General features: G+C 56.1%; 1 protein-coding gene across 1 annotated transcript; it reads right to left on the bottom strand.

The window, feature by feature from the left end:
• Positions 1 to 1,354: 1,354 nt before the first annotated feature.
• Positions 1,355 to 9,925, bottom strand: ZNF683 (zinc finger protein 683). Its single transcript, XM_077775673.1, has 6 exons — positions 9,841 to 9,925; positions 9,136 to 9,270; positions 8,300 to 8,494; positions 5,979 to 6,694; positions 3,699 to 3,827; positions 1,355 to 2,688 (listed from the first exon to the last, which is right to left on the bottom strand). The coding sequence occupies exons 2-6, from the start codon at positions 9,257 to 9,259 to the stop codon at positions 2,377 to 2,379; spliced, it is 1,476 nt and encodes a 491-aa protein (XP_077631799.1). The 5' UTR covers positions 9,260 to 9,270; positions 9,841 to 9,925; the 3' UTR covers positions 1,355 to 2,376.
• Between the last annotated feature and the right edge of the window lie 462 nt (positions 9,926 to 10,387).

Raw genomic sequence — 10,387 nt, 5'->3', positions numbered from 1 at the left:
TTTATTGTTATTACAGTCTGCGATGACGGAAATCCTCTCCGTGGCATTTAAGGGCAAATGCAGTGCAGTCGAAGGCAACTCCGGGTACCCGTCCTGCTCATGCCAAAGGGAGTGAAGACCAGAGGTAAACTGGCCGGTGAAGTGAGAATCAAAGTCCACAGGGACGGGAGGAGCTACTGCATTTGCCTTTAAATTGTCTCCGAAGAGGAAATCACTGTCTGCAGGCCGCCAGTCGAAATTGCAAAAGTTCTTTTAAAGGTTTTAAAAGAGCACAGGTACTTTATAAAGATCGTTTTCACATTCACATGCCCAAAATCCTAGTACACTGACACGTATATTTTTATGCCCCGAGACACTCACACATGCTTATTTGAATATCCACTGCCGCCGCCCCTCCCCCCCCACACACCTAGGGCCCAGTGGCGCCCCTGTGCGGCTCGCCTCCATCCCCCTCACCTATCCCGAGCTCTGGCCTCCTCCGGGGTCCTCTTCCCCCTGCGCTCCCTCCGGAGAACTAGCCCTGCCAAGCGGCGGGCCAGGCGTGCCCCCAGGCCCCCGTGCCGCTCGGCCATGGCCAGGGCAAAGCCCCGAGCCTCGGTGCACCAGACCGCTCCCGGGCCACGGGGGCCACCCGGATCCGCTCAGTTGCAGAGAAACGCCTTCTCCGGCCCGCCCCCCTGGGCAAACAGCGGCCCCGCCCGCAGTCAGTGCGGGCTGGGGACTGACCCAGATGCTACCCTTGCCCCAGGGCAGGGGGTGCGCTCTGCAGGGGCCGCTCCGCCGGAGCCCCCTCCCACCGCCGCCCAGGCCATGCTCTCAGTTAGGTCCGCGCTACTTCTTCAGGCATCGAGAGGTGCCAGGGGTACGCCGGGTGCTGGCAGCCCCCAAACTGACCTTGCACGAGGTGGGCGGGGAAAGAGGAACCTAGGGCTTGCAGGGGTCGGGAGGCAGGGCTGAACGAGGGGTCTCTCCCCTCCCCCGAGAAGGAGGGGCTAGAACGCAGGGGCGGGATCAAGACCTGAGTGGACTCAGTCTAGTCGAGTGGGTGGGGCCTAGCCCGGGTGCTCGGCCTCTGGCGCAGAGCCAAAGAGGTGCGGGGGGTGGGGGGTGGGGGTTGCTTAAAACCCAGACCTTGACTACTGCGCGGAAGGCCAAAGCAGACCCCGCCATTGCCCTGACGTGAGGGGCTCCCCATAAGAGTTTCTCTTACGCTCCTGGGGAGCCTATAGCACAGCACGAATCTTGCCCAGGGCCCGGGTGGGGAAGCCGCTCTCAAACCCACAGGGGTGCGAACGGAGACCCCGCTGGAAGCTGGCCGGCTATTACTGTTTAATAATAGCTATTGGTATTTTTTTTAATGTTTATTTATTTTGAGAAAGAGAGCGCACGCGCCACGCATGAGCAGAGGAGGGACAGAGAGGAAGAGGGAGAGAGAATCCCAAGCAGGCTCCGCTCCGAGTCGGGGCTCCGTGCTGACCTGAGCCAAAATCAAGAGTCGGTGGATTCTTAGCCCCTGAGCCACCAAGCACCCCAATAATAGCTACTGATTATGGTGATTAATAACCTGGGTCTCCTGCTTCTCAGGCAGAGCCTTTTCCCCACCTGTTGCTAACTCCCGTGTGGGGTGCAGAAGACCTTGCCCATCTGAGGGCATCCTCTGGGACTGCAGAGAGAAAGGTCACCAGGAGGCTCCTAGCTCCTCAGGTTCTCTTTGCCAGCTCTTCCCTCCTTCTACTCCTTGTAGGGCCTCTACCTCTTCCCCGAGCTGGCACCTCCTTTGCCCTTTGCCCTTTGTGGTGGCTGGTGCTGGCACACAGGGGAATGTCATGTTTCTGGGTCATGAATAGACATTGACATCCTTGTTCCTGCCCCTCCACCCCACAGGGGGCTCAGCTCCTGGCATGTGCAGAGGGAGGAGCTCAGCCCCACCTGACCATGGCAGGGAGCACCTGCTAAGTGGCTTCTTAGGAACCGTGAGACAAGAAGCTGGTGGGAGGCAACAGACATACATCTGGGCAGGTTATGGAACATCTGTTCAGGAAGGAGAGCAATGCACCCAGTGCTCGGCAGCGTAGTTTACACAGAGAAGAGTCCTGGGAGGCCAGACTACCCGCTGGCAAGCTGAGATTGGAGGGCCTGGTCCCAGATGGGGAGCAGGAGACGGCCGCATGCAGCACCCCGGGAGAGGGCATCACAGACTCTCCCTGGCTGTGTTCCCTGACTGGTGGGTTGCCAAATCTGACCAATAAACAGGGGCTTTCTGCTCCACTGCTGAAGCTCAGGAGGCCTCAACTTGCCATAGAGAAAAATCCTTTCATTGCTCTGCCCTGCCCCCTCCTCAGGCCAGTCCCTGACCAGGGCTCAGCCTGGCTGCCCTTACTTGCCCCTGGATGCCACCAAACACCTCTTGACCTTTTCCGAATCCCAGCCCATCTGTCTCTCTGATGGCATCCCCACAAGATCTAGTGCTTCCTGGTGCCATCGGGCAAGGCAGGCAACAGACGCCAGGGGCAGGTGGGTGTGAGCTTGGCCGCAGGGCCGTCGGGCGTGCAGCCGCTGGTGCAGCTTCAGGTGGACATGCTGGGTGAAGCGACTTGGGCACGCACTGCAGCAGAAGGGCCGGGCCCCTGAGTGCATCCGCAGGTGAGTCTTGAGGTTGCTGGAGCTGCTGAAGCGCTTGTGGCACATCTGGTGGGAAGGGACGCTGGTGTCAGCTCTGCCCACCCCACCGGCTCAGGATCTCTGCTCTCCTCCCCACCTTGGGCATCCCCCACCCCCCACCACCACCTGTAACATGGGCCCAGAAGCTTTCTCCCTGGGACCCACAGGGTCTGGCCCATTGGAGCCAGGCAGATTATTACTCCCTGTGTGACCTTGCAGAGTTGACTTCTCCTGTCTGAGCCTTGTTCTCCTTATTGGTAACATGTGACTATCAACACCTAACCTCACAGGGATGATGGGCTGAACGAGATAATCACATAGGACCCCTGTGCGTGGGTCTACAGGTTCAGTGGGCGTAATTAACGTTTACTGGGAGCTGCCGCATGCCAGGAGTTAGTCTCACATCCGTCTTCCCCACTAGGGAAGCATGACTAGGTACAAGTATAGCTCCTATATTAAAATGAGAAAGTGAGGCCCAGAGAAGGAGAGTCACTAGCCACAGGTCACACAGCAAGCTGGAGGTGGAGCTGAGATTTGAACCCAAGTAGCCCAGACTTAGAACCTCCATATTTCTTTCATGTCTGCCTCTGTAAAATGGGGAAAGAATTCCTACTATTCTGACTTCCCAAGGGGTGTGGTTAGATTCAGAGAGAGAGACTAACACCAGGCTGGTATTATCCATAGTGTGTCCTTTCACACAGTGGGCCTTTTACTTCTCCAGCAACCCTGGGAAGGGGTAAGAGGTATTCACTCCCCAGGACCCCCAACTTTTATTATTCTCCTCCCATAGGCCTTCATCTCTATTCCTCACTCCAGGCCCGGGGAGTGACCTCCAGTAGCACATTCTGGCCCTTCCAGGCTGACTGGGGTCATTTTCCCCTCCCTCCACCTCCCTCCCCACCTCCACCCTTGCCTCCAGCCCTGTCTCCACTTGCTCAGGAGGGCTGGGGAACAGAGGCTAGAGGGGCCACCCCTCCAGGGGCCTGGAGCTTCTCATCAGCCTGCAGGTGTACAGGGAAGGGGAAGGGGGGTCTCACCAGGCACTCGTGGGGCCGCTCCCCAGTGTGCACCAAGTGGTGCTTCTGCAGGTGGGCAAGCTGGATGAAGCTCTTCTGGCACAGGGCGCATTGGAACGGGCGCTCCCCGCTGTGCACACGCAGATGGACCTGAGCCAGGTGTGGGACAAACGTCACCAACTGCCCAGAACCCTCCCCTCCGGCAGGATCTGGGATCCTGGCCAAATCTCTTCCCACATCTCCATGGGACCCCTATTTAGCATCTGGGGCTCCTCAGTCCCCTTGCTATCTATCACTGCCCTCAGGGCCTCTCTTGCCTTTCCCCAGGACACCATCACTCTTTCTGCTGCCCTGCAGGAGGGGAGGTGACAGTGGTCAGAAGGCTAGGTAAGGGAGTGCTACCCAAAGTGTGGGCCACGGACCAGCAGCATCAGCATCACCTGGGAGCATGTTAAAAATACAGATTCTCATTAACTAACTAACAAACAAACAAACAAACAAACAAATAAATAATGGGGCACCTGGGTGGCTCAGTTGGTTAAGCGTCCGACTTCGGCTCAGGTCATGATCTCACGGTTCGTGGGTTCGAGCCCCACATCGGGCTCTGTGCTGACAGCCAGCTCAGAGCCTGGAGCCTGTTTCAGATTCTGTGTCTCCCTCTCTCTCTCTGACCCACCCCTGTTCACGCTGTCTCTCTCTGTCTCTCAGAAATAAAACAATAAAAATTTTTAAAATATTTTTTAATGTTTTTTTTTAAGTTTTATTTATTTTTGAGAGACAGAGAGAGACCGAGCATGAGTGGGGGAAGGATAGAGGGAGACAGAGACACAGAATCTGAAGCAGGCTCCAGGCTCTGAGCTGTCAGCCTGGAACCTGAAAGGGGGGCTCGAACTCACAAACCGTGAGATCATGACCCGAGCCAAAGTCAGATGCTTAACCGACTGAGCTCCCCAGGTACCCCCTTAACGTTTATTTTTGAGAGACAGACAGAGCACAAGTGGGAGAGGGGCAGAGGGGAGACACAGAGTTCGAAGCAGGCTCCAAGCTCTGAGCTGTCAGCACAGAGCCCAATGCGGGGCTCAAACTCACGAACCGTGAGATCATGACCTGAGCCGAAGCCAGATGTTTAACCAACTGAGCCACTCAGGGGCCCCAAGCTTCTGACTCTTGATCTTTACTTAGGTAATGATCTCATGGTTCATGAGATGNAGATCATGACCTGAGCCAAAGTCAGAGGCTTAACCGACTGAGCCATGCAGGTGCCCCAAAAATATATAAACCATTAAAAAAAATTTTTTTTTAATGTTTTATTTATTTCTAGGAGAGAGAGAGAGAGACAGCGTGAGCAGGGGAGGGTCAGAGAGAGAGGGAGTCACAGACTGAAACAGGCTCCAGGCTCTGAGCCGGCAGTCAGCACAGAGCCCGACGCGGGGCTCGAACCCACGAACCGCGAGATCATGACCTAAGCGAAAGTCGGACGCTTAACCGACTAAGCCACCCAGGCGCCCCTAAAAAAAATTTTTTTAATGCAGATTCTCAGGCCCTGCCCAGACCAGCTGACTGAAAAAAATCTCTGAGGCTGGGACCTAGGAATCCGCCTGTTTCCTAGCTCTCCAGGTGGTTTGAGGCTCATTAAAGTTTAAGCACCCATACCCTTCCGGACCCGGAGGTGTCCCTCCTCAAAAACCATAACTTTTCCTCAACCTCAGTGTTGCCAGTGGGTGCATAGATCCCCATCCCTGCTGACACATAGAAATGCGCCCCTGGGGCCCCTCTGGGCCATGTGGATGATGGCACCAAAAGCACCGTGCTGCTTTATGGGGTCCTAAGTGAAATAGGCTGGTTGTCAGGTGGGTGGGGCCTGGACTCACTAAAATCTACCTCCCCTCCACCCCACCCACCCCGACCCTCCAGACCTTCAAACAAATAAACAAGAGGAGGCTTAACTGGGGATCCAGAAAGGGCTTTGCGCCAGATGTTGAGAGGCTAACATAAAGGTCTAACTTCACCACTAACTCGAAGTAACTTTGGGCAAACCCTTCCCTCAGTTTCCCCATATTTGACCGAAGTGGATGCTCTCACAGTCTGTCTCTTGGGGCGGAGAGGACTTTTGGCAGCCATCTTGTCCTGCATCTCCTCTCTGCAAACAGGACACTGAGGGGCCAAATGAAGCATCCCAGGTCACGGCCTAGAGGCTGCCCAGGAGTCGCTCTGGCTTTAAGGCCCTTGATTCTGGAAGCAGGATGGCGCAGGGTCATTGCAGGGTGCTGAGGGGAGCGGCGGAGCCCGAGGCGCAGGTACCTTGAGATTGGAGAGCTGCCCGAAGTTCTTGCCGCACACGTTGCACTCGTACAGGGTTTTGCCATTCTCTTTCTTCAGGGGGTAAGGCAGCGCCGCGGTGCCTGTCCGGGGGCCCAGTGGGGCCCGCCTTGCGGGAGCCACCCTACCAGCGCTCTTTCGCCCTGAGGAGTAGGTCCTGGCGGCTCCAGGGCCTGGATTCCAGGCCTGGAAAGGTTGGGTGTGGCCAGAGGCTTGGGAGGCCCCCGGGTGAGGGTACAGGGTCTCCCTCTGGGCCATGGGGTGCCCAGGCTCGTTGACACTTACCAGCAAGTTGGGCATAGCCATGCTGGGGAGGGAGGGATCTGGGAGCCGCCTGAAGAGGCGGGGGCATCGGACAGAAGGCAGGGCCCCATAGGTGAACAGGTAAGGCGGAGGCAGGAGAAGCGGATGCGGATATGGATACGCAGGACAGAAGGGGTGGAGGCAGAATGGGAGCTCTTTGGAGATGGGAGTGAGAAGCAGGCAGGACAGACAGGAGCAGAAAGTTAAAGGGCTGCGGCTCCCTCTGTCCTGCCAGGTAGGTGGGCAAGAGCTGCTGAGGTCAGAGAAGGATGGGCAGGGGGTACCCTCGCCAGCTCTTTCCCGCTGGCTTCCCCTCTGGTCCCTGCTCGCAGGGTGCTTGGCCGTGGGTTTCTCGCCATCAGTGGAGGCAGCATGCAGCCCTGGTGGCTGGAGCTCTGAGCAGGAAAAGGAAGACGGTGGTCAGGGCCCCACAGCCTGGGGAAAGCTCTGCTTCGCATCTAAGCTGCCCCGCTCAGGCTGGGAAAGCACTGTAGCCTTGCAAGCCTGTTGGGTGACTTGGGCAGGTGTTTCCCCTCTCTGGGCCTTCCTGGTCTGCACTTGGACTTGTCGACAAAACGGGCTAGTATTTCTGCCGTGCTCAACAATTTTAGGGAAAGAAGACAATTCAAGGAGCCTATTAGAGGGGGCGTCTGGGTGGTTCAGTCGGTTGAGCGTCAGACTTCGGCTCAGGTCATGATCTCAGTTCGTGGGTTCGTGCCCCACGTCCTTCTGTGCTGACAGCTCAGAGCCTGGAACCTGCTTCGGATTGTGTGTCTCCCTCTCTCTCTGCCCCTCCCCCACTCATGCTCTGTTTCTGTCTCAAAAAGAAATAAACATAAACATAAAAAAAAAAACTTTATTAGACACCCAAGTGGAGAAGCCAAGTAGGTAGTTGGATGAACTGATCTGGATTTGTTTGTTTGATTGCTTGTTTATCTGTTTGGTTTGGAGTTTATAAAGGAGAGGTCCAAGCTGAAGACATAAATCTGGGTGCCGGGGCCCCGACGACACTACATAAGGATGACTCCTGATCTGCAGTGTCCAAAATGGTAGCCACTTGACACATGTGATGACATTCAAATTAATTAAAATAAGGGCAACAAAAATTCAGTTCTTCATTCACACAAGCCACGTTTCAAAAACTCAGCAGGTACGGTAGTAAACAGCCCAAGTATGGATCATTTCCCTCTTGCAGGAAGTTCTGCCAAACAGTGCTACCCTCCATAAAGTGAGGTGGGAAAGAAGAGGAGAGGTGACACTAATGGGTGGGGGAGGGGAGGGAAGAAGCCTCTGGACTGAGTTATGGAGCATGGGGATATTTAGGAGGCAGACAGAGAAGAGCTAGGAAGAGAGACTGAGATGCAACAGCCAGGGACATGAGAGATAAGTTAGGAGGGATAGAAGGTGAAATACTGAAAAGAAAAAATGTCACAGAGTAGATTGTCCACTTGGATGCTCATTTATTCACTCAGCCAACTTCACTGAACTGTTTCACTCTGTGCTCTGTGCTGGGGAAATAAGGGACAGGGCAGTATAGTCCCTGCCCTCCAGGAGGTCACAGTTATGAGACGAAACAGTGCATTACAATGCAACAAATCTGGAACAGAGGTATAGTGACATCCTACTCCCATGGAAGAAGAAACTGGCTTCGGTGACGTGCCCAAGGTCACAGAGCCAGAAAGGGCAGAACCAGGACTCCATCCTCAGCTCTCTGGCTCCCAATCAGTGCTCCTATCTTATAATAAACACTCCTCTAGCTCAAACATTCTAGGCAGACAGAGCGCCATCCTCAATCCCAGGACTTGGGCTACCCCTACTCCACCTCCTCTGGCTCCTCCCCGCCCCAGGCTAGGACTCCAGGCCAAAATGTGGAAGTAAAGCGTGCCTGAGGCTCCGTCCTCACCAATGACACTGGGTCCCCTCCCTTTCCTGGTCTGAAACCTAAGAGTCCTCTCTCACCTCCTGTCTCCATCAGGGTGCAGCCCTCTGCCCTGGCTTACTTGTGCTCAAGGTGTCGTTTCTGAGACCTTCCAGGGCCATGCCCCGCGGTGCTGGCTGCAGAGCACACAGGTATATGTCCAGGCCCTGAGGACAGGTCAGCAAGGCAGAGCTGACTGATGCCAGCGGCAAGGGGCACAGCCAGCTGGCACGCGATGATTCATGGGCATCCACAGTGTCAGAAAGTGGCCTGCAAGCTGAGNCAGGGGTCAGGGGCCTGGGGGTGGGGGCCTGGGACACCTGTGTTCCCAGGATGGTCCCAGCTCTAGTTTGGTTTCCAAAAGAGGAGAAGCTAAGACCCACCGTCCACCATGTCTATCACTCAGATGGCTTCCCCATCCCTCATTTGAAGATTTCCCCAGAGACTTTCGTACCCACCCCACTACTGCCCTCCTCCTGCCCTCTAGAACCACCCCCCCGAGCCCTGTTCTCTCTCCCACACTTCCTTCTGAGCCCCTTGGCCTCACTGTGTCTCGGACCATCTACTGTGTCTTGAATGGAGCCTAGATGAACTTGGAGAAAATTCTCATCAAAGACTGTAAACCCCAGAAGATGGCCCTGAGCTCCCCTCCCCATAAGGCCCAGGCCTTGGTCATACAGCCAAGCCAAGACCACAGGCGCTATCCCCTCTCACGCCCCACAGGAAAGATCTGGCCCCTAGGGCATGGGAGAGGGTAATTGGTGCCCCAAGAGCACATCCCTGTGATGTACTGGGTGAAGCAGGCATGCTCAGAACCCGGAGGCAGGGGGAATCTGGTCCCTTCAGATTCCCCCCGCCCCTTCATGCTAACATCCTCTCCCTTTGTAAGCTTGCTGACCTCAAAGATTGGGCTGGGACCCCTCCTTACCTGGTTGTCTTGGCAGAGCTGGAAGTCCAGGCTAGAGGACAGGGAGCTCCCTGTCCTCCCCAGAGGCTGTGTCTTGTGGCAACAACCCGATTCCGGAGCAGACTCGCCCTTCATGCCCCTACTACCTGATGGGAAGACAGGTCAGTCACAGGTGAGCCGTGAAGGACCTCCACACAGGAGCCCGGCTTCTCAAGCTGGCCCTTCGACTACACCACCGTGTGACTTTGAGCCAGTCACTGCCCCCTCCTGGCCTCAGTTTCCCCGCAAAACACGAGGGTTGGACAGGCTGATGTCTAAGGACTCGGTACTGACATTTAGAATCCAACGATGCACTCTTGGTAGGTGCAGGAAGAAGATTAAATGGAGACGATCGGAGGTGAGGAGCTTTTCTGGGCGGCAGAGGACAGTCTGAGAGAGCAGGTCAAGAGTCCCCTGGGTCCCCTGACCGGCCGACAGGAAGATGCTCTGACTGCTCAGCTGTCTGCTTCTCTGCCTTTCACCGAAGGCCACAGAGCACAGGGACCACTCGAGTGCCCCAGGGTTCATTCCCCTTCTCCTCCGTCACCACGCCTCCCTCCTCCTCCTCAGTGCCCCTTGGACCCTAGCACGTTCACTAGAGCGTCTTCCAAAGCACAGCCTCCTTTTCCTCTTCCCCGACTCCTCCCAACCTTGCCCAACAGAGGCTCTCCACCTACCTGCGTGACGCTCTTCACCCACTTCTGCAGAAGTTCCCTCTGAAGGGTGCAGGGAGGTGGGCAGGCGGGCAGCCGCTGCCTGTGGTTGAGGCCCCAGTGAGTGTGAGGGATGACACAGGAAGGTGCTTCATTTGAAGTTGCCACAAGTAGGAAGAAGAAGGGAGGCAGGCAGGCGGGGGCCCTGAGAGACCCGATGATGGGACCCACCCACCAGCCTTTACCTACCTGTGGTAACTCTGCAGGATGATGTGCTGATCTGGGAACACTACAGACAACTATTGGAAAGTCAGGGTGTGGAGGTGGGGCAGCTGGGGTGGGGCTATGTCTGGTTCTCAGAGAACTCAGGCAGCTGAGGCCAAGAGCAAGGCTCAAGGGCTAGAGCTGGGGTCCTTCTGGAGACAGCGGCCCGGCCGAGATAGAGCCCGGCAGTGACGATGACGGGGAGGACAATGATGGTGGCGCAGGGTCAGGGACAGTTACAGACACAGACGAGAGCAGGCAACACAGAAGGATACGGGGTGGAGCAGAGAAGAGAAGGAATCTGATC

Source organism: Crocuta crocuta, unplaced genomic scaffold, assembly GCF_008692635.1.
Source record: "Crocuta crocuta isolate KB4526 unplaced genomic scaffold, BGI_CrCroc_1.0 scaffold127, whole genome shotgun sequence".
Lineage (NCBI taxonomy): Eukaryota > Metazoa > Chordata > Mammalia > Carnivora > Hyaenidae > Crocuta > Crocuta crocuta.
The sequence above is the reverse complement of the archived record's forward strand: the minus strand, read 5'-3'. Positions and strand labels throughout refer to the sequence as shown.